This window comes from Saimiri boliviensis, chromosome 19, assembly GCF_048565385.1.
Source record: "Saimiri boliviensis isolate mSaiBol1 chromosome 19, mSaiBol1.pri, whole genome shotgun sequence".
Lineage (NCBI taxonomy): Eukaryota > Metazoa > Chordata > Mammalia > Primates > Cebidae > Saimiri > Saimiri boliviensis.
The window spans coordinates 38,884,213-38,910,781 of NC_133467.1; the positions used below are offsets into that span (position 1 = coordinate 38,884,213).

Below are 26,569 nucleotides of genomic sequence, written 5' to 3' on the forward strand. Positions count from 1 at the left end.
ACAACCTGAGGGCAGAGCCAGGGCCATGAAGATCAGAGATTTTCCCAGGTGTAGAACCAGCGGAAACCAGGTAGACTCACCCAGCAATTCACCCCTCTGTCAGGGCAAGTCATCCTCGCCCCCACCCCCAGATTTGCTACATACTGTTGTTCTGGTGACCTAACGCTGTGAAATGCATCACCTCAAAATGTGGTGGCTTAAAATAACAATTATTTTATTGCTGCTTATTGTTTCCATGGATCCAAAGGGCTTGACTGGGCACTCTGGCCCCGGGCATCTGGCCCCAGGGGTCGTAGGCAGGCAGTGACTAAAGCCAGAGCAAGTAGCGGCTGACTGGATCTCATTTTTTTTAATTCACCTGGGTGCCGCCGGTAGGCTAAGGCCGGAAAAGGTGTTAGCCTTTTTTCTTTTCTTTCTTTTCTTTTCTTTTTTTTTTTTTTTTAACTGGTTTGTTGTCAAATGGATCTCACTCTTTTTGTGTATTCTCAGGGCTACTGAACGGCCACTACCCCGTCCCCTGCATGTGGCTGATTTGGGCTTCCTCACAAGATGCTTTAGGGCAGTTGGAGTGCTGAGATGTCGAAGGTCCCATCATAATCGTTCCAGAAAACAAGGCAGAAGCTGCATCACCTTTCAGGCCCTAACCTCAGAAGTTACAAAGCATCCCTTCTGCCACACTCAGTTGGTCAACCAACCGCAGGCACCTTGAGGTCCAAGGATGGAACACAGACCCCACCTCTCAATGGGCTGTCTCCTGTGCTCTGTTTTCACAAATGGGAATTTTGATCGTGGTCTTCCTACTGTGTATCAGGTGTGTTGAGAGCTGATAACTTGTCTTTGGTTTATAGGTTGCTCAACCACAAATAGCCACCTGAGGAACTAATAGAGCGACCTTGAGTAGCCGGGCGCGGTGGCTCACGCCTGTAATCCCAGCACTTTGGGAGGCTGAGGCGAGTGGATCACGAGGTCAAGAGATCGAGACCATCCTGGTAAACATGGTGAAACCCCATCTCTACTAAAAATACAAAAAATTAGCTGGGCATGGTGACGCGTGCCTGTAATCCCAGCTTCTCGGGAGGCTGAGGCAGGAGAATTGCTTGAACTCAGAAGGCGGAGGTTGTGGTGAGCCGAGATCACACCATTGCACTCCAGCTTGGGTAACAAGAGCGAAACTCTGTCTCCAAAAAAAAAAAAAAAAAAAAGAGACCTTGAGTAGCTTAAGGGATGTGCTGCTCCAGAGTCTGGTAGTTACCTAAGAAAAGCTATTCTCAGCCGGGCACGGTGGCTCAAGCCTGTAATCCCAGCACTTTGGGAGGCCGAGGCGGGTGGATCACGAGGTCAAGAGATCGAGACCATCCAGGTCAACATGGTGAAACCCCGTCTCTACTAAAATACAAAAAACATTAGCTGGGCATGGTGGCGCATGCCTGTAATCCCAGCTACTCAGGAGGCTGAGGCAGGAGAATTGCCTGAACCCAGGAGGCGGAGGTTGCGGTGAGCCGAGATCGCGCCATTGCACTCCAGCCTGGGTAACAAGAGTGAAACTCCGTCTCAAAAAAAAAAAAAAAAGAAAAGAAAAGCTATTCTCTTCTTCCTTTGAGAGGGGAGAATTCCTCACCTCCTTCTATTTCACCTCCTCCCTCCCCACCTTCCAGATGGGAAGGAGGCTAAAGGAAAAAATAAATAATATAAAATACCAAAGAGCTGGGAAAATAATTCCCTTTTTAGTTTCCAGCGTCTCTGCTATTTGTTAACCTTCAAAGAGCTGCAAATGAATGTTATCCCTGCCGGCTGGAGCCCAGCACTGGGTCACACCCCCAGGTGGGTCTCCACGGACCAGGCTCCTCCTGGAAGCACCTCTGCCAACAAACAGCTTGTTGCTTTTGTCTTGTCTCTGTAAGCCCCCTCCCCTGCTGGTCCCCACTCACGCTGCATATGAATTAGCAAATCAATGAAGCCAAAGATCGTAAGGTTGGACATCCAGCAAATGGACAATGACATAGTTCATAAAGGGGAAAGCCTCACTTTCCCCTTTATGGTTGTAAGCCTATAAAAAGGGAGAGAAGCTGCAGCTTGGGGAGCTCGGTGAATGAGGCTGTAGCCCCCCTCAGCTCCCAGCCAAATAAAAAGCCACTTCCTCAGTTCTGTGTTCGAGAGGTTTGTTCCCTGCATTCTTGCTTCACCTTAATAAAAGAACCCTTGTATTTCTTTCTTTCTTTATTGAGACAGGTATCTCGCTCTGTCACCCAGGCTGGAGTGCAGTGGTGTGATCTTGGTTCACTGCAACCACTGCCTCCCAGATTCAAGCAATTCTCCTGCCTTACCCTCCCAAGTAGCTGGGACTATAGGCACGACCCACCATGCCCAGCTAATTTTTGTATTTTCAGTAAAGATGGGGCTTTGCCATGTTGGCCAGGCGGGTCTCCAACTCCTGACCTCAGGTGATCCACCCATCTTGGCCTCCCAAAATGCTGGGATTACAGGCATGAGCATGAGCGTGTGCATGTGCATTTTATGGAGTTTCACTCGTTACCCAGGCTGGAGTGCAATGGTGAGATCTTGGCTCACCGCAACCTCCACCTCCCAGGTTCAAGCAATTCTCCTGCCTCAGTCTCCTGAGTAGCTGAGATTACAGGGATGCACCAACATGCCCGGACAATTTTGTATTTTTAGTAGAGACAGGGTTTCTCCATGTTGGTCAGGCTGGTCTTGAACTCCCGATCTGCCCACCTTGGCCTCCCAAAGTGTTAGGACTACAGGCGTGAGCCACTGCGCCCAGCTTTTTGTTGTTTTAGAGATGGGTGGAGGTCTCACTTTGTCATCCAGGCTGGTCTCAAACTCTTGGGCTCAAATGATCCTCCTGCCTTGGCTTCCAAAAGTGCTGGGGTAACAGGTGTGAGCCATTATACCCAGACTTGCTGCTCTTTTTTTTTGGAGACTGAGTCTCACTCTGCTGCGCAGGCTGGAGTGCAATGGCATCATGTTGGCTCACTGAAAACTCCGTCTCCTGGGTTCAAGCAATTCTTCTGCCTCAGCCTCCTGAGTAGCTGGGATTACAGGTGCCCACCACCAAGCCTGACTAATTTTTTTATTTATAGTAGAGAAGGGGTTTCACCATGTTGGCCAGACTGGCCTCGAACTCCTGACCTCAGGTGATCTGCCCGCCTTGGCCTCCCAGTGTGCTGGGATTACAGGCATGAGCCACTGCACTCGGCCTGTTGCTCTTCTTTCACCCTCCCTTCCCTTCCTGCCTCTGGCTTCTCCAGAGTTGAGATGGTATGAGGAAGGAAAGGAGTTAATTTTACATGGCAGGGGCTCACAGAGCCCTCTGTGTGACATGTACCTAAATGCTGGCTTTCTCTTGGGTGGGGCATATTTGAGGGTTCCTAGAAGACCTACAGGGACTTCTCCACTGCCCCTTTTTCTGGCATCTGCAGTGCACTCTCCAGCCGACCTCTTGCATAGTACTCTGCCCTTTTGCCCCCTGGCATCTTACCATTGGCATCTTCTTGCCCTGTAGGAACTCCTCTTGGGCAGGTTCCAACTGGATGGCTCAAGCTTGGGTACTTTCCATGCTATCCTCTTGGCCCATGGGAAACTCCCACATTCTTAGCATGCCAGGTGCTGAAAGTAAAGCCTACCCACTAGTGCCACCATTCCAGGTCTGGGCTCCAGCCAACCTCCCATAGTCACTAAGCTGTCAGCAGACATTTGTCTCTATGTTCATTTATATCTCCCAAAGACCAGTAAATTCATGTCAGGCTCTTCCAGAACACTCGTTCAGTGACTTGTTTGTGGTCTTTGATGATGCTGGGTCAGGAGTTCTGCCACCCAGGAAACATCCAGCCAAGACTCAGATGCCCATCTCAGTTTCCTGCAGGCACTCCCAGTCTCCTGGTACTGTCCTACCTTAGTCTGCGACTTCCCCTCACCCCTAAAGAACAAGAAAGTAGGAATATCAAAGCACTCCAGACAGATTAGCATCAATAACAGCTCCAGCTCCATAAGAGTGCTCTCTTTCCTGTGTCAAACGTGTCATCTCATAGAGGCTGCAGGCGGCAGTGGGGGCCATGGCAGCTGGAGGAGTTGTGCTGTCCTTTGCACGGCCAGAGAAGTATTTTTCTACAATGCGGGGGCACCTGTATGCACTTCTGTCCTTAAGACTCAGCTTGGCCGGGCGTGGTGGCTCAAGCCTGTAATCCCAGCACTTTGGGAGGCCGAGGCGGGTAGATCACGAGGTCGAGAGATCGAGACCATCCTGGTCAACATGGTGAAACCCCGTCTCTACTAAAAATACAAAAAAAATTAGCTGGGCATGGTGGCGCATGCCTGTAATCCCAGCTACTCAGGAGGCTGAGGCAGGAGAATTGCCTGAGCCCAGGAGGCGGAGGTTGCAGTGAGCCGAGATCGTGCCATTGCCTGGGTAACAAGAGCGAAACTCCGTCTCAAAAAAAAAAAAGAAAAGAAAAAGCACAAGGACAAAGAGAAGACGAGAGCAAACGAGAGATTTAGTTTGATAAATGGAAAACCAAATGTGCAGGATGACTGATTTAAGTTTGGGGATTTAAGTTTGGGGATTTTTTTTTTTTTTTTTTTTGAGACGGAGTTTTGTTCTTGTTACCGAGGCTGGAGTGCAATGGCGCGATCTCGGCTCACCGCAACCTCCACCTCCTGGGTTCAAGCAATTCTTCTGCCTCAGCCTCCTGAGTAGCTGGGACTATAGGCGTGCGTCACCGTGCCCGGCTAATTTCTGTATTTTTAGTAGAGATGGGGTTTCACCATGTTGACCAGGATGGTCTCGATCTCTTGGCCTCATGATCCACCTGCCTCAGCCTCCCAAAGTGCTGGGATTATAGGCCTGAGCCACCGTGCCTGGCCAAGTTTGGGGATTTTTTCCATTCTACTCATGAACGGAGTGAAGAGCCAACAAAGAACAAAATAAGTCTTAGAACGCAAAAGGCTCAAAAACAGAAAAGTCCTTGGTCCTCTAAAAGCAGTGGAAGGACTGGTAAATTCCTTTTTGGAGATAATGACTGACCCAGGAGAAGAAGCCAACAGGAACTTGAAGGCCGCTCCCTCTCTTCCTACTCCCAGGGAGGCCCACATCTGACAGTCTCGGCCCACCCCACCCATGGGGTTCCCAGGCAGCTCTCTCTTAAGTGGGGACAGACAGCCAAGGATCATCTGAGAGTTGAAGGCAGCCTCCAACATAAATGATAGAAGACAAAAGAGGAGGAGCCAAGAGAGTAACAGATAATGAAGGGACCAGAAGAAAACATCCCAAAACTGCAATCGCTATCCTTAGAAATATAAGAGAAGACTGGCCAGGTACAGTGGCTCACGCCTGTAATCCCAGCACCCTGGGAGGCTGAGGCAGGTGGATCACAAGGTCAGGAATTCAAGACCAGCCTGGCGCCGGGCGCGGTGGCTCAAGCCTGTAATCCCAGCACTTTGGGAGGCCGAGGCGGGTGGATCACGAGGTCGAGAGATCGAGACCATCCTGGTCAACATGGTGAAACCCCGTCTCTACTAAAAGTGCAAAAAATTAGCTGGGCATGGTGGCGCGTGCCTGTAATCCCAGCTACTCAGGAGGCTGAGGCAGGAGAATTGCCTGAGCCCAGGAGGCGGAGGTTGCGGTGAGCCGAGATCGCGCCATTGCACTCCAGCCTGGGTAACAAGGGCGAAACTCCGTCTCAAAAAAAAAAAAAAAAGACCAGCCTGACCAAGATGGTAAAATCCCATCTCTATTAAACATGCAAAAAGTAGCCAGGCGTGGTGGCGGACGCCTATAATCCTAGGTACTCGGGAGGCTGAGGCAGGAGAATCTTTTGAACCTAGGAGGCAGAGGTTGCAGTGAGCCAAGATTGCACCACAGCACTCCAGCCTGGGCGACAAAGGGAGGCTCCATCTCAAAAATAAATAAATTAATTAATTAATTTAAAAAAATAATATATATAATATGAAGATACTGCACCCATGATACAAAAACAGGATGCTCTTTTTTTTCTTTTGTTTTTTTAGACAGTCTAGCTCTGTTGCCCAGGCCAGAGTACAGTAACGTGATCACAGCTCACTGCAGGCTGGACCCCTGGGCTCAAGTGATTCAAGTGATACTCTCACCTCAGCCTCCTGAGCAGCTGGCTATAGGTGTGCTGCACTACAGCCAGCTTTTTTTTTTTTTTTTTTTTTTAATTAATAAAATTTGGGGGAATGGGGCCTTGCCATATTGCCCAGGCTGCTCTTGAACTCCTGGGCTTGAGTGATTCTCCCACTTTAGCCTCCCAAAGTGCTAGGATTACAAGCATGAGCTACTATACCCATCCCTGGTTTCTTTTTTTTTGAGACAGAGTTTCACTCTTGTTATCCAGGCTGGAGTGCAATGGTGCGATCTCAGCGCACCGCAACCTCAGCCTCCTGGGTTCAGGCAATTCTCCTGCCTCAGCCTCCTGAGTAGCTAGGATTACAGGCACGCGCCACCATGCCCAGCTAATTTTTTGTATTTTTAGTAGAGACAGGGTTTCACCATGTTGACCAGGATGGTCTTGATCTCTTGACCTCGTGATCCACCCGCCTCGGCCTCCTAAAGTGCTGGGATTACAGGCTTGAGCCACCGCGCCCGGCCATCCCTGGTTTCTTAATAATACCCCATGAAAACGAATCCAGGCCATCAAGAAGGTGGCTCATGCCTGTAACCCCAGCACTTTGGCAGGCCAAGCAAGGTGGGCGGATCACTTAGTCAGGAGTTCCAGATTGGGTAACGTGGTGAAACCCCATCTCTTCAAAAAATATAAAAACCAGCCTGGCATGCACCTATAATCCCAGATACTTGCGACAGTGAGGCAAGAGGACTGCTTGAGCCTCAGAGATAGTGGCAGTAGTGAGCCTAAGCCATGTTCCTGCCACTGCATTGCAGCTTGGATGACAAAGCCAGACCCTGTCTCAACAACAACAAAGATTCCATGCCGGCCGCAGTGGCTCACGCCTGTAATCTCAGCACTTTGGAAGGCCACGGCAGGTAGATCACGAGGTCAAGAGATGGAGACCATCCTCGCCAACATGGTGAAACCCTGTCTCTACTAAAAATACAAAAATTAGCCAGGCACGGCAGCACATGCCTGTAGTCCCAGCTACTTGGGAGGCTGAGGTAGAAGAATGCTTAAACCCAGGAGGTGGAGGGTGCAGTGAGCCAAGATCGTGCTATTGCACTCCAGTCTGGGCAATAAAAGTGCAAAACAGCCTCAAAAAAAAAAAAAAAAGGAAGAAAAAAAATTCTAAATTATAATAGTCTATAGTAAACAGTCCAGATAATGGCTAAAATGGAAAAATTAAGAAATAGCCGGGCGCGGTGGCTCAAGCCTGTAATCCCAGCACTTTGGGAGGCCGAGGTGGGTGGATCACAAGGTCAAGAGATCGAGACCATCCTGGTCAACATGGTGAAACCCCGTCTCTACTAAAAATACAAAAAAAAAAAAATTAGCTGGGCATGGTAGCACATGCCTGTAATCCCAGCTACTCAGGAAGCTGAGGCAGGAGAATTGCCTGAACCCAGGAGGCGGAGGTTGCGGTGAGCCGAGATTGCGCCATTGCACTCCAGCCTGGGTAACAAGAGCGAAACTCCGCCTCAAAAAAAAAAAAAAAAAAGAAATAGCCATATAAATTCATTCTTTGAAAAGAAGTAAATAAGTACAGAAAGAGCTAAAGTTAAAATTGATTACTTCTGGGAGTAGACTTCAAGCGTGCAGAGGGATAGGGCAGGACCCTACCAATTTTTATTATAAGTCTGACTTTTCAAACTATATAGCCTAGGCACAGTGGCTCACACCTATAATCCCAGCACTCAGGGATGCCGAGGTGGGAGGATTGCTTGAGCCTAGGAGGCCAAGACCAACCTGGGAAAGATAGACCCCAGCTCTACAAAAAAATTAAAAATTAGCCTGGCATGGTGGTACACACCTGCAGTCCCAGCTACTTGGAAGGCGAACGAGAATCACTTGAGCCTGGGAGGCGGAGGTTGCAGTGAGCCAAGACAGCGCCACTGCACTCTAGCCTGGGGGACAGAGTTAAGACTCCGTCTCAAAAGAAGAAAAAAAAAATTAGCTGGGTGTGGTACTGTGTGTCTTAGTCCCAGCTATTCAGGAGGCTGAGGCAGGAGGATCCTTTAGGCCAGGAGGTTGAGGCTACAGTGAGCTATGATCACACCACTGCACTCCAGCCTGGGTGACAGAACACAGACTTTGTCTAAAAAAAAAAAAAAGAAAGAAAAAAATGGCGCAGCGTGGTGGCTCATGCCTGTAATGCCAGCATTTTGGGAGACTGAGGTGGGCGGATCACCTGAGGTCACAAGTTCAAGATCAGCCTGGCCAACATAGTGAAACCCCATCTCTATTTAAAAACAAAAATAAAAGAACTTTTTTTTTTAAATTATAAAGGAAATAGATGTTCCTTATGAAATAATATTTAACCAGTACTATGTAAAGTCTCAAGGTGAGGTTACTTGTAGAGTGGACTTGATGCGTTTACAGTGAGAGGAGAACATCAGCAGAGTGTTCAGGACAGCAGAGGTTCGGGAGAGAGCATATACCTGATGCAGGGAGGTACTGGCCAAGGGAAGGGGGCCAGAGCTTCCCGCCTCATGGCCTTGACTCTCTATGTAAAGATGCCAGGCTTCTGTTGAGTGATGGGGGAGTAGAAGAAGGTGGAGTAGCTGCTACAGGGAACTGACTTGCAGGGCTGACCAGGGTCACTGAAGGCAGCTGGGCAATGGGAAACTACTGTTTGATAGTGACTCAACTCCTGGTGAGACAGGTCTGAGACAGGTCTGGATTTAGATCCTGGTTCTGCCTCTTCATTAGCTAAATATCCTTGGCCAAATAACCTAAACTTGCTGAAAAAAACTGAAAAGGCTGAGTTCCAATCCACACTTGGGGTTTAGCTGTGTGAGTGCAGAGTAAAAGTTATTGGCAAGAAGGTGGTTTAAATGAGGTCCTGGCTCATTAGAAACGGAAGCACAGCTCCTGGGCCTGTAATCCCAGCACTTTAGGAGGCCCAGGTGGAAGCAGAGACTTGGAGAACTCAAAAAGGAAGGCTCTCCTTCAGGCAGTGGATTCTTCACCTCTTGCAATCAAAACCATCACTACCTGAAGCAAAAAAGGAAAAAAGCTTGCCAAGCTTTATTTAGGCTGTAATGGTTACAGGGAACACTTGGCTAACCTTGCATTCCGCGCCTCCCATGCAGTCCCCTGAGCAGGCTCAGCTGCCCTTTCCCTTCAGTCTCACTTCTTATCTTCCTCCTTCTTGTCCTTCTTGCCGTCCTTGGTGGCCTGGGACGCCAGGGAGCCCATAGCATTTCGAATGGCTTCATTGTTGGGATCCACGCCTGGGAGGTTCTCTAGAACACTCTGAAGGAACTCGGGGTCCTGCATCACATCGTAATCATCCTCCTCCTGCAAACAGGCAGTGTGAGCTCAGGGCAGGGTGTGGAGCAGCAGGGAATAAGCAGGCGTGAAGGCCAGGAGCCCCCCCCCGCCGCTGCCTTCTGACTGTGTGGGGACATGGGCACCTCTGGCCGAGGCTAAGGAAAGGACAAGTCAGCACAATCCTATATACAGCATGAATGCAAACAGTTATTACTAACCAAACAGAGGGGCCTGCTGAGAACTCTGCTAATTGAGCGCTGAGGAGGAAAACAGATGCCACCACATTCAGGTTTCCTGCTCTCATGACACACAGTTCTCCTTTTTCTTTTCCCCAGACCCTCTTTTCTCCCTCCTGGAAAGACATCCTAGAGAACTGCCCAGGCTGTTCCCACCAGCAAGGAAGGCAAATTACAGAACATGAGGGCATTTCTCCAGCTCTGACCACTAGCACTGCTACCTTAGCAAGGTTTACGTGTAAGAAATGCATCACCATGGCTTTCCCTCTGCTCCTCCAAGGACTTAGCTATGGTGAAATGCTCCCAGCCCCAGAGGCATGAGTATCTAAATTCAAGGACGTTAAACCTGACATGGGCAGGGATGGCTCTCACCTTGGCTGGCTCAGATGTGTCCATGGCTGAGCTGGCATCAATGTCTGCTGATTCCGCCTGGCCAAACTCTGAGGAAGAGAGGTCAGTCTGTTCAGTTCCACTTCCTCACCCCACCCTCTGCCCAGGCACCACGCAGGCTCTGGCTCACCTGCTCCCTGCAGGGACATCTGCATGGCATAAGCTATCTGCTCTTCCTCAGTCATACTGCTTAGGTCAGGAAGCCCAGTGCGGCCAAACTCTTGCTGGCTGATGGTCATCTTTAGCAGGGCATCATCTGAGTCTGGGAAAAGAAAAAGAGGATCAGGGCAGAACTGGTGCCATATGCACACAGGCCAGCCTCCAGAGTCATTCCCTTAGCCCGGCCCTCCCACGTCTTCCTACCCTGTCAGTCCTCCACACTCTCCCTGCAGGGCCTACACCTAGCTTTCAATGTTTAGCATCCCGCAGTCCCAGGACTTCAGATTCCACCTCTTTCACCTTCAGTCCCAGTCGTAGCAATCCCGGCCTCAGCAGCAGAAGCTGCAGCTGCCCGCCGGGCCTCCTCCTCCTGCCGCTGCCGCTGCTCTTCCATAGATACACGAAGGGCCTGGCGAAGGGCAGGGCACGATCAGCACTCCCCTGCCCTCACTCCGACAGGGAGCTGGGAAAGTCAGCTGGGGTGTGGGAAAGGAACATAAAGGGGCAGCTTCTGGTGTATCACACAAAGAAGCTAGAAGGATAAGCAGTGGTATGGGATTAAAAAGTAAAGACCTGGGCCGGGCGCGGTGGCTCAAGCCTGTAATCCCAGCACTTTGGGAGGCCGAGGCGGGTGGATCACGAGGTCGAGAGATCGAGACCATCCTGGTCAACATGGTGAAACTCCGTCTCTACTAAAAGTGCAAAAAATTAGCTGGGCATGGTGGCACGTGCCTGTAATCCCAGCTACTCAGGAGGCTGAGGCAGGAGAATTGCCTGAGCCCAGGAGGCAGAGGTTGCGGTGAGCCGAGATCGCGCCATTGCACTCCAGCCTGGGTAACAAGGGCGAAACTCTGTCTCAAAAAAAAAAAAAAAAAAAAAGTAAAGACCTGGGAGAAGCCTGGGTTTTAATCAGGAGAGTGAACAAGAGTCTGACACTGGTACCCCTAGAGATCAGACAGAATTATAGGGAAGAGAGGGCAAAAGGAAGTGTTGGAAAATAAGTGACTGGGAGTGTCTAGGACTGTTCAGCCTGGTAGAAGCTCTGTGATGTGTGTGCCAGAAGAGGAGAACAAAGAAGGACCTTTGGGCCCCACCTGGGGTCAACATTTGCTCACCAAGGCCAGCTCGGGATCCGCACTGGGATCTACTCCAAATTCAAAGTCACTGGCACCGAGACCCAGCATGGCACCACCTTCACCAGCCAAAATCGGAGAACTGATGAGAGCATCAGCCAAGCTGGGCCCAGGAGGTACTGTCACCAGATGAGAACCGGTTCCATCTTTGCCATTCAATGTGTTTACAAAGGCTGTCAGCTTTTCTGTGTTCACCTCCTGGGGAGGAAAGATCACATGACGCCCTCCTTCAGGCCTTGCTCCGTGTTCTTTGCCATTTCTGCACTACTTTGCCACAGTGCATGCACTCCTCAGGGTTAAGGACCATTCTGTTTATGACCAAATTAAGCCAATCCCCCCCAATCAGTCCCTACTCACCTCTTCCCCAAAATTGATAATGTCAACATTTACTTTCTCCTTCTTGAGGCGTTTAGCCAGTTTCACCAGCTGGGAAGAAGGAGAGAAAAATCAAGAAATCTGTTCACACTCGAGGGGTGAAAGGACTCACTTCATAAAAGCATACAGAAATCTATTGGCCTCCTCAAGGTCCTCAAACAGAATTACTGAATTCTGCACATTCACCTTTCCCCAGAGTGATGAGCCTGATGCCTCTGCCAGGTTCTCCTGAGGGCTGAGAGACCTGTCCCAAACACGGGCTGCCCACATTCCCCAGCTGCCACTTGGACTCACATCCTTCTCATTGTCCTCCACCGGGCTTCCCACAAAGGCAATGATGCGCATCTTGTGATTCTTGCCCTGACGGTGCTTCAGAGCCAGCTTGTAAAGGAAGAGGAAGTTCTCAGAGTCAACCAGAGGAATCACTCAGCTCTTTCCTATCACACGGTTCCCTTTCACACTCACACAAGATTTAACACCCCCAATTCCTCCAATCTTGCTGTGGCCTTCTGTGCATAAAGAAGGGAGGTTAATTCTCTCTCGCTTTTCAAATGGAGTCATCATGCTCTGTCCCTGAGGCTGGAGTACAGTGGTGCGATCTTGGCTCACTGCAACCTCTGCCTCCCAGGTTGCAGTAATTCTTCTGCCTCCTTTTCTTCAGCCTCCCAAGTACTGGCTAATTGTTGTATTTTTAGTAAAGACAAGGTTTCACCACATTGGCCAGGCTGTCCTCAACCTGCTGACCTCACATGATCCGCCCATCTCTGCCTCCCAAAGTGCTGGGATTACAGGCGTGAGCCATTTGCCCAGCCCATTTATTTTTCTTAAAGAGAAACAGGGTCTTGCTATGTGCCCAGGCTGGTCTTGAACTACTGGCCTTAAGCAATCCTCCTCCCTTGACCTCCCAAAGGCTGGGATTACAGGTGTGAGCTACCTCGTCCAGCCTTAATTCTCAATTCTGGGACTTTTCCCTTCACAACCCTCTACTACCCTGGGATTCATCCCCCACATCCTTTCTGCTCCAAGTTAGCTTTCTCTTGCTGTGGTCCTAGCTCAGGATTCCAGGGGAGAAATGAGTATGATGGAGGCAGGACCTCAGAGCAGAGAGGAACAATCGAGGGAACCCAGTAAGACTCACATGGGCTACGCGGATGCCAGTGCAGAAGGTGATCTTGCCCTTGGGCTGGACAGTGTGTAGCTTGGACAGGATACGGCCAGTGTCTGGGGTGAGTGTGGTCAGCACTTCACAGTCACTGGGACGTAGGAAAAGCATTTCAGTGAATTCAGGTCAGCGCAGGTACCTCTAAACTGTGTCTGACTTTTCTTCAGAGACTGGGATAATAACCATTACTTCTATTCTAACTATAATCTCTATTCTTATTATTTTTTGAGACAGAGTCTTGCTCTGTCACTCAAGCTGGCGTGCAGTGGCACAATCTCAGCTCACTGCAACCTCTGCCTCCCGGGTTCAAGCGATTCTCCTGCCTCAGTCTCCCAATTAGCTGAGATTACAGATGTGCACCACCACACCCAGCTAATTTTTGGTAGAGACAGGGTTTTGCCATATTGGCCAGGCTGGTCTTGAACTCCTGACCTCAAGTGATCCACCTGCTTCAGGCTCCCAGAATGCAGAGATTACAGGCATGAGCCACTAGGTTTAGCCTCTATTCTTTGTTTTTTTTTTTTTTTTTGAGACAAGAGTCTCGCTCTGTTGCCCAGGCTGTAGTGCAGTAGTGTGATCTCAGCTCACTGTAACTTCTGCCTCCCGGCTTCAAGCGATTCTCATGCCTCAGCCTCTGGAGTAGCTAGGACTACAGGTGTGCGCCACCATGCCCAGCTAATTTTTTTGTATTTTTAGTAGAGATGGGGTTTCACCATGTTGACCAGGTTGGTCTCAATCTCCTGACCTTGTGATCCAGTCACCTCGGCCTCCCAAAATGCGGGGATTACAGGCATGAGCCTCTGTTCTTCTTAATCAAATATCTAGTGTTTAATGGAAACCAAGCACAGAAATAATTAAGTGGTTGGCTTTGTAAGAAACCTGCCCTCTACTTCCCAATGTTTTCCCTTAACTCCACTTAAAGGCTCACAGGGCCCAGACGCCACCACAATAACTGGATGCTACTTTGCATCTCTCTTGTCTCCTGCACCTCCAGACCCATATTCCCAACTAACGGTATGTACACTGGAGTGGGAGACTACTCATTAAGGAATGATCAGTTCCTAAAAAAAAAAAACACTTTTGGGGTAAAAGGATATGTGATATATGCCCATGGGCTCTGATCCAAAACTTACTTTACTTTTCTTCTTTTTTTTTTGAGACAGAGTCTCATTCTGTTGCCCAAGCTGGTGTGCAGTGGCGCAATCTCGGCTCACTGCAACCTCTGTCTCCTGAGTTCAAGCGATTCTCCTGCCTCAGCCTTCTGAGTAGCTGGGATTACAGGCACACATCACCATGCCTGGCTAATTTTTGTAATTTCAGTAGAGATGGGGTTTTGCCCTGTTGCCCAGGCTGGTCTCTTTGGCTTCCCAAAGTGCTGGGATAACTAACACAGGCGTAGGCCACTGTGCCCAGCCCAAAATCACTTTTCACTGACTTTAAAATATATTATGAAATTTCACCCCCTACCGCAGCCCTGCCCAACAAACAATAAAAAGAAACAGAAATTTCTGGCCGGGCGCGGTGGCTCAAGCCTGTAATCCCAGCACTTTGGGAGGCCGAGGCGGGTGGATCACGAGGTCGAGAGATCGAGACCAACCTGGTCAACACGGTGAAACCCCGTCTCTACTAAAAATACAAAAAATTAGCTGGGCATGGTGTTGCATGCCTGTAATCCCAGCTTCTCAGGAGGCTGAGGCAGGAGAATTGCCTGAACCCAGGAGGCGGAGGTTGCGGTTAGCCGAGATCGCGCCATTGCACTCCAGCCTGGGTAACAAGAGCGAAACTCCGTCTCAAAAAAAAACAAAAAAAACAAAAAAAACCCAGAAATTTCACCCCAGGAGATTTAGCTTCCGTACTGTATTAAATTCAGGTTAATACAAAAACGAGTTGCTATTGACATTTACACTGAATAGGGAAGAAGGCAGTTTAGGAAGGTGATGGGCAAAAGCAGCCTCATGGAATCTAAAGAGTAGCATGTAACAACCACCCAGCTACCGAGTCCCTTCCTCCTTTGTCCCCCATACTTAGCCAGTGTGATAAGGCCCACGTTGTTCTCCGGGTTGCTGCGGGTCTTTGAATGACAAACTATGTTGACAGCATCCTGCTGAGCCTGCAGCCGGGTGGGTAAGAAGTCCCCATTCCGCATATATTCACTGTTGTCCACACTGTCAGATTAGGGTTGAAGGACAAAACAGAAGAACTGTTGTAGAAGCTCTCCAAAACCATCTCTCCAGTTCCAGGGGCCCCCTACAGCAGCAGCTCTGTCTTCGTAGAGTCATCTGTAGCTTTCTTTTTTAAATATGCAGATGTCCAAGCCTTAGCCCACACTTACTGACTCAGAATACGAAACGAGGAATTTTTTTTTTAATTGAGACAAGGTCTTGTTCTGTCACTCAGGCTGGAGTGCATGGCTCACTGCAGTCGCCACCTCCTGGGTTCAAGTGATTCTTTTGCCTCAGCCTTCCAACTAGCTGGGACTATAGGCACATGACACCATGCCCAGCTACCTTTTAAGTTTTTTTGTAGAGATGGGTCTAGCTATGTTACCCAAGCTGGTCTTGAACTTCTGAGAGCAAGTGATCCTCCTGCCTCCCCAAGTGGTGGGATAACAGATATGAGCCACCTGGTGCCCAGCCAAAAAAATTTTTAAATCCTTATAACGTGATTCTGATAAGCACCAAAGGTGGTGATCTACTGATGAACCACAGCACCTTCTTACAAGCTGCACTTAAGTACTTACTGAGCATTGTCATGGATAAATACTCTAAGTCTGCCATTAAATGGCAGTAATCCAAATACAGGAAATGAAGAAGGTAACTTAAAAATATCTATAAAACAGGCTGGGTACGGTGGCTCACGCCTGTAATCCCAGTACTTTGGAAGGCCGAGGTGGGCGGATCACCTGAAATCAGGAGTTAGAGACCAGCACTGGCCAACATTGTGAAACCCTGTCTCTACTAAAAATACAAAAGCTAGCCGGATGTGGTGGTGCACACCTGCAGTTCCAGCTACTCGGGAGGCTGAGGCAAAAGAATCACTTGAACCCAGGACGCCGCGGTTGCAGTGAGTTGGGATCACGCCACTGCACTCCAGCCTGGGCAACAGAGTGAGACTTCATCTTTTTAAAAAAAATCTGTAAAATAGCATCAGGTGTAGTGGCTCACACCTGTAATCCCAGCACTTTGGGAGGCCAAGATGGGAGAATCGCTTGAGCCCAGGAGTTGCAGAACAGCCAGGGCAACATAGGGAGACCCTGTCTCTATAGAAAAAAAAGTTTCTTAGGCCGGGCGCAGTGGCTCAAGCCTGTAATCCCAGCACTTTGGGAAGCCGAGGCGGGTGGATCACGAGGTCAAGAGATCGAGACCATCCTGGTCAACACGGTGAAACCCCGTCTCTACTAAAAATACAAAAAATTAGCTGGGCATGGTGGTGCGTGCCTGTAATCCCAGCTACTCAGGAGGCTGAGGCAGGAGAATTGCCTGAACCCAGGAGGTGGAGGTTGCGGTGAGCCGAGATCGTGCCATTGCACTCCAACCTGGGTAACAAGAGTGAAACTCCGTCTCAAAAAAAAAAAAAAAGTTTCTTATTTATTTTTTATTTTATAGAGATGGAGTCTCACTTTGTTGCTTGGGCTAGTCACAAACTCCTAGACTCATGCAGTCCTCCTGCCTTGGCCTCCCAAAGTGCTGGGATTATAGTTGTGAACCACAGCACCTGGCCAAAACATCTCATTTCTACTTGCAAGCAAATATGAGCTTGGGGCAATTTTTTTTCTTTAGTATGCTTTGTCTGGCAATAAACCAAAACTGGTAAACAAAGGTAATTAAGAAGGTACTAGAAAACGAGTAATAACAGACAAGAGAATATAGGTTGAATACACCTCATCAGAAACTCTGAGATCTGAAATGTTCCAAATCAGAAAGTTTTTGAGTGTTGCAATGATGTTCAAAGGAAACTGTCACTGGAGCAGTTCAGACTTCCAGATGAGGGATACTCAGCTGGTTAGGTATAATGTAAATATTCTAAAATCTGACAAAAATCCAAAATATTAAATGCTTCTGGTCCTACTCTAGCCATTTCAAATAGGGGATAGTCAGCCTGTCTAGGGTAGTGTTCAGGTACAGGTTAAAGCACATTCACAACTCACTGTAGCCTCAATACATCTTTCCACCTCAGCCTCCCAAGTAGCTGGGACCACAGGTGTACACCACCACACCTGGCTAATTTTTGTATTTTTAGTAGAGATGGGGTTTCACCATGTTGGCCAGGCTGGTCTTGAACTCCTGACCTCATATGATCTGCCCACCTTGGCCTCTCAGAGTGCTGGGATTACAGGTGTGAACCAATGTGTCTGGCCATTTCACATATTTTTTGAGACAGGATCTTGCTCTGTCACCCAGGCTGGAGGGCAGTGGTGTAATCATAGCCCACTGTAACTTCAAACTCCTGGGCTTAACCTATCCTCCTGCTCAGCCTCCTAAGTAGTTGGGATTACCCCCAAAATCTTTGTTTTAAAAGAGAATACAGGCTGGATTCAGTGACTCACGCCTGTAATCCCAGCACTTTGGGAGGCCGATGAGAGAGGCTCTCTTTAGCCCAACAGGTCGACACCAGCCTGATCAACATGGCAAAACCCCATCTCTACAAAAAATATAAAAACTAGCTTGGCACGGTGATGTGCCCCTGTAGTCCCAGCTATTCAGGAGGCTGAGGCAGGAGGATCACCCAAGCCCAGGAGATCAAGGCTGCAGTGAGCCAAGATCATACCACTGCACTCCAACCTGGGTGACAGAATGAGACTCTGTCTCCAAAAAGAAAAAAAAAAAGGACACTCAAAAAGAGTAATATAATGGCACATGTGCAGGGCAGTCACATCAACAGCAGGTTCCCCATCATGCCCCACATGGGGCCAAGAAATATGTGCATACTGCCACAAGAAGAAAATACCTAGGAATACAGCTAACCAGGGCAATCAAAGATCTCTACAATGAGAATTACAAAATACTGCTCAAACATCCCATGCTCATAGATAGGATCAATATCATTAAAATGGCCATACTGCCAGCCATGGCGGTTTACACCTGTAATCCCAGCACTCTGGGAGGCCAAGATGGGTGAATCACCTGAGGTCAGGCATTCGAGACCAGCCTGACCAACATGGTGAAACTCTGTCTCTACTAAAAACACAAAATTAAACAGGAGTGGTGGCACATGCCTGTAATCCCACCTACTCAGGAGGCTGAGGCAGGAGAATCACTTGAACCTGAGAGGCAGAGGTTGTGGTGAGCCAAGATCGTCCCATTGCACTCCAGCCTGGGCAACTAGAGTGAAACTCAATGTCAAAAAATAATTGATATGGAACCAAGAAAGAGTCGGAAAAGCCACAGCAATCCTAAGCAAAAAAAGCAAAGCTGGAGGCATCATGTTACCGAATTTCAAGCTATTACTACAGGGCTATAATAACCAAAACAGCATGGTACTGGTACAAAAACAGGCACACAAACCAATGCAGGAGAATAGAGAGCCTAGAAATAAGGCTGCACACCTACAATCATCCGCTCTTAGTTTTGTTTTGTTTTTTTAAGACGGAGTCTCACTTTGTCGCCCAGGCTGGAGTGCAGTGGCGCAATCTCAGCTCACTGCAACCTCTGTTTCCCAGGTTCAAACAATTCTCCTGCCTCAGCCTCCCGAGTAGCTGCTACTACAGGCACGTGCCACCGCGCCTGGATAATTTTTTGAATTTTTAGTAGAGATGGGGTTTCACCATATTAGCCAGGATGGTCTCGATCTCCTGACCTCGTGATCCACTCACCTCGGTCTTCCAAAGTTCTGGGATTACAGGCTTCAGCCACTGTGCCCGGCCTGCCTGTTTTCTCTGCTCTTTGACAAAGCTGACAAAAACAAGCAGTGAGGAAAAGATTCCCTATTCAATACTTGATGCTGGGATAACTGGCTAGCCATATGCAGAAGATTGAAGCTGGATTCCTTTCTAAGTCCATACACAAAAATTAACTGAAGATGAATTAAAGACTTAATATAAAACCCAAAACTATAAAAATCCTGGAAAACGGGCCAAGCATGGTGGCTCACGCCTGTTATCCCAGAACTTTGGGAGGCCCAGGCAGGTGGGTCACTTGAGATCAGGAGTTCGAGACCAGCCTGACCAACATGGAGAAACCCTGTCTCTACTAAAAATACAAAATTAGCGAGGTGTGGTGGCCCATGCCTGTAATATCAGCTATTAGGAAGTGAGGCAGAAGAATTGCTTGAACCAGGGAAGTGGGGGTTTCGGTAAGCAAAGCTCGCATCATTGAACTCTATCTAGCTGGGCAACAAGAGCAAAACTCAGTCTAAAAAAAAAAAAATTCCTGAAAGACAACCTAGGCAATACCATCCTAGATTTAGAAGAGGCAAAGATTTTGTGACAAAGAAACCAAAAGCAACTGCATCAAAAGCAAAATTGACAAGTGGAACCTAATTACATTTAGTAGAGACGGAGTTTCCGACATCTTGGCCAGGCTGGTCAGGAACTCCTGACTTCAGGTGATCCACTCACTTCAGCCTCCCAAAGTGCTGGGATTACAGGCATGAGCCGCCGAACCCGGCCAGACACTTCTCAAAAGAAAACATACATATAGCCAACAAGCACATGAAAAAAAGCTCAGTATCACTGATCATTAGAGAAATGCCAATCAAGGCCAGGCACGGTGGCTCATGCCTGTAATCCCAGCACTTTGGGAGGGCAAGGCGGGCAGATCACGAAGTCAAGAGATCAGGACCACCCTGGCCAACATTGTGAAACCCGATCTCTAAAAATACAGAAATTAGCTGGGTGTGGTGGTGCGTGCCTGTAGTCCCAGCTACTTGGGAGGCTGAAGCAGGAGAACCACTTGAACCTGGGGGGCGGAGGTTGCAGTGAGCTGAGATCGTGCCACTTGCACTCCAGCCTGGTGACAGAGCCAGACTCGTTCTCAAAAAGGGAAACGCCAATCAAAACCACAATGAAATACCACCTCACACCAGTCAGAATGGCTATCACTAAAAAGTCAAAAAATAACAGATGCTGGCAAGATTGTGAGAAAAGAGAATACTCACACATGGTTGGTGCAAGTGTAAATTAGTTCAATCATTGAGAATCGCTTGAACCCGGGAGGCGGAGGCTGTAGTGAGCTGGATCGCACCACTGCACTCCAGCCAGGGTAACAGAGCAAGACTGTCTCAAAATAAAAAATTATTAATCATTTATCTGAAATTCATATTTCACTGGGTATCCTGTATGTTATCTGCTATGCTCTCCCCAAAAAATAAAAAGAAGAAATCTCATAGGTGTCTGTTCACACAATTGATGATTTGTGTTCTTCTACTATTCTGTATTACATCCTATGACTACACTTAGAATTCTTGAAACCCACCAAAAATTTATGTCCTTAGCATCTAATGTGACTCGTAATAGGAACTCAGCCCAAACCTGAGACTGACGGAGAGCTAGCTCGCCGGATAAAGCCTTTGTGTCACACAGCCCTGGGTTTAAATCTTGACTACACCACTTAACTAGCTGTGTGATTTTGGACAAATTACTTAAAATCGGTATCCTGGTCGGAGGCGGTGGCTCAAGCCTGTAATCCCAGCACTTTGGGAGGCTGAGGCGGGTGGATCACGAGGTCAAGAGATCGAGACCATCCTGGTCAACATGGCGAAACCCCATCTCTACTAAAAATACAAAACATTAACTGGGCATGGTGGCGCGTGCCTGTAATCCCAGCTACTCAGGAGGCTGAGGCAGGAGAATTGCCTGAACCCAGGAGGCGGAGGTTGCGGTGAGCCTATATCGCACCATTGCACTCCAGCCTGGGTAACAAGAGTGAAACTCTGTCTCGAAAAAAAAAAAAAATCTGTATCCTGAACAGTAACATGGAGAATTTACCCAAAGGTGTGGCTGTGAGGTCTAAGTGAGATAAAGTAAACAAAATGGTATATAAAAAGCAGTCTGTAGATGGTACCTTTGAAGATGATACAGGGAAAGGTAATGGCGTTAGAGACGAGGGAATAGAGAGAGTAAGGGATTAATAATCTATTTTCCTAATAGACATTATGTTGAGAAGGAGGGCAGAAGACTATTACAATGAGTCCGAGAAGCAGAACTAAGGACAGACTCCGCCTGCTCTAAAGAAGACGGCGCTGGAATAGAGATAGGCAGCAGGACTGGCCGGTCAATGACCGTCCCCCTCGGGGTAACAGGGGTAACCCGGGCCTGTCCGCCTCTCCAGGGCCCCGGGATGACTCAGGGAGTCCAGCGGGCTCCTTCCCTCCCGGCCCAGGGCCGCCTCTCGCCCATGAGCCTCCAGCCCCCACCCCAGGCCCGCCCGGCCTCGGCTATACACGCGCCCGGACCCAGCTCTCCCCCTCCAGCCCGGAGATAGCGCCTCACCACACCATAGTGCTTTCCAACACCATCTTGCCACCTTCCTCCCTCCCGACCGGTTCTCCGGGACGTCTTAACAACAACTCCTCCAATTGGCCCATCGCTCTTCACCAATCACAGACCTCAGCTGGGACAGCTGCTTCCGCCTGCGTCCCTCGCGTTGCGTTCTGGGAGTTGTAGGCGCCGCCAAACAAAGGGGCGTTTTGGAGGTAGAGGGAACCGCAGTAGCGAAAAAACAAGATCTAGCCTACGCGTTACCTGCCATTGCTGTTTTCAGTTGGGGCTTCCCGCCGGCTGGATCTTAGGGGAGCTATGGATGAATCTTTGAAAATTCTGTGTCTGCTCTAGCTTTGTCATTTAAAAAAAAAAAAAAAAAAAAAAGTCGGGATCGGCCGGGCGCGGTGCTTCACACCAGTGATCCCAGCACTTTGGGAGGCGAAGGCGGGCGGATCACCTGAGGTCAGGAGTTCGAGACCAACCTGGCCAATGTGCTGAAACCTCGTCTCTACGAAAAATACAATTAGCCGGGCGTGGTGGCGCATGCCCGTAATCCCAGCTGCTAAGGAGGCTGAGGCAGGAGAACCGCTTGAGCCCGGGAGGCGGAGGTTGCAGTGAGCCGAGATGACACCACTGCACTCCAGCCTGGGTGACAGAGTGAGACTCCGTCTGGATAAAAAAAAAAGAAAGAAAGAGAGAGGGAGGGAGGAGGGAAAGTGGGAAGGAGGGAGTAAGGGAGGGAGAAAGGGACGGAAGGAAGAAAGGAAGGAAGGAAAAATAAATAGGTGGGTGCAGTGGCACACGCCTGCAATTCCAGCTACTCGGGACGCTGAGGCAGGAGAGTCGCTTGAACCCAGGAGGCTGAGTCTGCACTGAGCCAAGATCGCGCTACTGACTCCAGCCTAGGTTACAGAGCAAGACTCATCTCAAAAAAAAAAAAAAAAAAAAAAAAAAAAAAAAGGCCGGGCGCGGTGGCTCAAGCCTGTAATCCCAGCACTTTGGGAGGCCGAGGCGGGTGGATCACGAGGTCAATAGATCGAGACCATCCTGGTCAACATGGTGAAACCCCGTCTCTACTAAAAATACCAAAAAAATTAGCTGGGCATGGTGGCACGTGCCTGTAATCCCAGCTACTCAGGAGACTGAGGCAGGAGAATTGCCTGAACCCAGGAGGCGGAGGTTGCGGTGAGCCGAGATCGCGCCATTGCACTCCAGCCTGGGTAACAAGAGCAAACTCCGTCTCAAAAAACAACAACAACAACAAAAAAAAGTGTCGAAACTACCAATGACGTTCGAGAGCTCTCAGTTCCCTGTAGCATTTTATTCATCTAACTACAAGACCTATCTATACCTTTCAATTGAATTTATTTATTTATTTATTTATTTGAGACGGAGTTTAGCTCTTGTTACCCAGGCTGGAGTGCAATGGCGAAATCTTGGCTCACCGCAACCTCTGCCTCCTGGGTTCAAGCAATTCTCCTGCCTCAGCCTCCTGAGTAGCTGGGATTATAGGCACGCGCCACCAGGCCCAGCTAATTTTTGGTATTTTTAGTAGAGACGGGGGTTCACTATGTTGACCAGGATGGTCTCGATCTCTTGACCTCGTGATCCACCCGCCTCGGCCTCCCAAAATGCTGGGATTACAGGATTGAGCCACCGCGCCCGGCCTTGAATTTATTTGTATATATATATATATATATATATATATATATATATATATATATATATATTTTTTTTTTTTTTTTTTTTTTTTTTTAATTTGCTTTTCATTTCTTTTGAGACCGAGTTTGGCTCTTGTTGCTCAGGCTGGTGTGCAGTGGCGCGATCTGGGCTCACTGCAAACTCTGCCTCCTGGGTTCAAGCAATTCTCCTAACTCAGCCTCCAGAGTAGCTGCGACTACAACACCTGGCTAAAAAACTAATAATGAGACTTCATCTCTGAATAATTTTCAGAAGAGCTGAGATTAACATGCTTGAGAGTAAAATATTAACCAAAAAAATTTTAAGAGTAAAATATTAAACCAGATGACGATTTTCAACTATTATCCTACGATTTTAATTTCCCTTTTAGTTAGTTTTACACTAATAGGCCCTACTTGTAACTGAGTATAAATTACGGCACACAGCTAGAGAATAAGCACTAGTCGCTGCTCACCGCTAGAGGGACCCTCTGATCACAAAAGGATTATCTATAGCACTCACTCAGTAGTTTTGAGTACGCTCGGACTGACAAGGCCAGGGAAGCAGAACATGTATGCCTAAAACATGTTAATATCCGATTCCTATTAGGGAAAAAATTTTTCTCCTTATCTAGACAAAAGGCGGGCTAGCTGGGGCTGTGGGAAAATCAAATTCAAAACTTTGAGAATCTGGGCTGAGCATGGTGGCTCACGCCTGTAATCCCAGCACTTTGGGAGGCCGAGGTGGGCAGTTAACTTGAGGCCAGGAGTTCGATACCAGCCTGGCCAACGTGGTGAAACTCTGTCTCAAAACACAACAAAAGAAAGAAAGAAAGGAAAAGAAAAAGAAACTGAGAATCCCCTATTTCTATTCCAATCCAAGTACTTGCTTTTCTCTTCTTTTTTTTTTTTTTGCAAGACGGAGCCTTGCTCTGTTGCCCAGGCTGGAGTGCAGTGGCATGATCTCGGCTCACTACAACCTCCGCCTCCCAGGTTTAAGCGATTCTGCTGCCTCAACCTCCCTAGTAGCTGAGACTACAGGCATATGCCACCATAGCCAGCTAATTTTTTGTCTTTTTTTTTTTTTTTAGTAGAAATGGGGTTTCACTGTGTTGCCCAGGCTGGTCTTGAACTCCTGAGCTCAGGCAATCTGCCCACCTTGGCCTCCTAAGGTGTTAGGATTACAGGCGTGAGCCACCACACTTGGCCCAATTTTCTCTATTTTTAATTGAGACAGCATTTCACCATGTTGGCGAGGCTGGTCTTGAACTCCTGACCTCAGGTGATCTGCCTCCCAAAGTGCTGGGATTACAGTCTTGAGCCACTGTGCCAGGCCTGTTTTATTTAATTTTACTTGCTTATAGAGAATGTCTCCCTATGTTGCCAAAGCTGTTCTTGATCACCTGGACTCAAGAGATCCTCTAGCCTCAGCTTCTCAAAGTGTTGGGATTACAGGCATGAGCCACTGTGTTCAGCCCTCTATTTATTTATTTATTTTTTGAGACAGAGTCTCACTCTGTTGCCCAGGCTGACAGTGGTGCAATCATGAGTCAGTGTAGTGAACTGAGATTGGCTCACTGCAAACTCTACCTCCCAGGTTCAAGTGACTCTCCTGCCTCAGCCTCCTGAGTAGCTGTGAGCACAGGCGCCCACCACCATGCCTAATTAGTTTTGGTGGGGTTTTTTTGTTTTTTGAGACGAATTTCTTTTTTTTTTTTTTTTTGAGACGGAGTTTTTGCTTGTTACCCAGGCTGGAGTGCAATGGTGCGATCTCGGCTCACTGCAACCTCCGCCTCCTGGGCTCAGGCAATTCTCCTGCCTCAGCCTCCTAAGTAGCTGGGATTACAGGCACGCGCCACCATGCCCAGCTAATTTTTTGTATTTTTAGTAGAGACGGGGTTTCACCATGTTGACCAGGACGGTCTCGATCTCTCAACCTCGTGATCCGCCCGCCTCGGCCTCCCAAAGTGCTGGGATTACAGGCTTGAGCCACCGCGCCCGGCCGAATTTCATTCTTGTTGCCCAGGCTGGAGTGGAATGGCACTATCTTGGGTCACTGCAACCTCCATCTCCCTGATTCAAGCAATTCTCCTGCCTCAGCCTGCTGAGTAGCTGGGATTACAGGCATGCACCACAACGCCCAGCTAATTTTTTGTATTTTTAGTAGAGATGGGGTTTTGCTGTGTTGGCCAGGCTGGTCTTAAACTCCTGGCCTCAAATGATCCGCCCGCCTTGACTTCCCAGAGTGCTGGGATTACAGGTGTGAGCCACTGGACCTGGCCAACCCACTATCCATTCTGATAGAACTTTTGTTAGTCCCTCAAGTATTTTGTTATCACATCCTACTTAGGGGCAAAAAATATTTCAGAGTTCCCAATATTGCCTCTAAGTATACCTCCTCTTCCAATATTCTCACCATGGCCTCTTCCTTGTTCTCAAAAACAGACCATTCTCATGCCTCTAGGTCCTCGTGCTGAAGTGAAACATTCTGACCCTTTTATCCCATGTAACCTCTAATTTACCCTTTTATGTTCTGTGCCACCTTCAGAGAGCTTAAGTAGCTGCCTCACATCTAACATTGTTTTTGTGTTATGTGTGTATTTGTGTTCCTGCTGGACACTAGAAAGTCTTGAAGGACAATTATTTCTTTGATTTCCAACTACTCCATCCATTGCTCATTAGCTGCTCTATAAATATTTGCAGAATGACGTTAACAAGATAGGGAATAGTGGTGTGAAAAGCAGCTGTTTGCTTAACTTGCTTCTCTCAATAAAGGTGTCCCATCTTCATGCCTCAGAATGAGCCTCACTCAGTTTTTTTTTTTTTTTTTTTGGAGACAGTCTTACTCTGTCGTGCAGGCTAGAGTGCAGTGGCATGATCTTCACTCACTGCAACCTCCACCTCCCAGGTTCAAGTGATTCTCTGCCCTTGGCCTCCCAAGTAGCTGGGACTACAGGTGCGTACGATGCCCTGCTAATTTCCATTTGCAATAGATGGCGTTTTGCCAGGTTGGCCAGGCTGGTCTCAAACACCTGACCTCAGGTGAACCACTGGCCTCTGCCTCCTAAGTGCTGGGATTACAGGTGTAAGCCACTGCGCCCTGCCCGCCCCTTTTTTGTCTAGTTTTTTGTCCTATCAGAGTAAAGGAGCCTTAGCTCAACCTCACAGAAGAAACCAGCTAAGGGAAGCAATCTCTGTAATCTTCCAAGAGTGACACCCTAGGTCCAGGTCAAGGGAAGCAAAGGGAGGGAATCACTACGGCCAGCTAACCTCAAATTTGCTTTTCCCACTGTTCCTTTCCTCACTGTTCCTTTCCTCTTAAACCTGAGTAAAATTAGCTTTGAACCTCCAAATCCCTGTTAAATTGGGTTGCAACCTAGGCAAGAGACCGAACAGTAATTTCCCTCATACTCATTCACTGCTTTTCCTTGAAGATAATTGGGTTGCTGAGGAGGAGGACATGAAGCCTTAAGCGTGAAGCTGGAGTGTTGCAAGCTGGAAAATATGCAGCTTTTGTTTAGGGTAACATGAACAAAACTGAGCCTGGGTGGCGGAGTAGGAGGGTAAGCAGATGGTGTATGAAAAAGAATCAAGAAGAAG

The 26,569-nt window shown here is 48.4% G+C and overlaps 1 protein-coding gene across 2 annotated transcripts; it reads right to left on the reverse strand.

The window, feature by feature from the left end:
- Positions 1-9,155: 9,155 nt before the first annotated feature.
- Positions 9,156-21,409, reverse strand: PSMD4 (proteasome 26S subunit ubiquitin receptor, non-ATPase 4). Of its 2 annotated transcripts, none has more exons than XM_010329712.3 (10): positions 21,300-21,409; positions 14,896-15,036; positions 12,848-12,962; positions 12,004-12,090; positions 11,692-11,760; positions 11,317-11,532; positions 10,502-10,610; positions 10,173-10,304; positions 10,025-10,092; positions 9,156-9,443 (listed from the first exon to the last, which is right to left on the reverse strand). In XM_010329712.3, exons 1-10 carry the CDS (start codon positions 21,392-21,394, stop codon positions 9,273-9,275), a joined length of 1,203 nt encoding a protein of 400 aa, XP_010328014.1. In that variant the 5' UTR covers positions 21,395-21,409; the 3' UTR covers positions 9,156-9,272. The 2 variants fall into 2 exon arrangements, with proteins under 2 accessions (XP_010328014.1, XP_010328013.1); XM_010329711.3 differs by having other exon boundaries at positions 10,493-10,610.
- Between the last annotated feature and the right edge of the window lie 5,160 nt (positions 21,410-26,569).

Coding starts and splice junctions, on each gene's coding strand:
- PSMD4 (XM_010329711.3), bottom strand. CDS start 21,394: ATGGGCCAATTGGAGGAGTTGTTGTTAAGACGTCCCGGAGAACCGGTC. Junction 10,093..10,172: donor GATGTCCCTGCAGGGAGCAG/GTGAGCCAGAGC, acceptor TCTCTTCCTCAG/AGTTTGGCCAGGCGGAATCA. Junction 9,444..10,024: donor ACACATCTGAGCCAGCCAAG/GTGAGAGCCATC, acceptor GCCTGTTTGCAG/GAGGAGGATGATTACGATGT.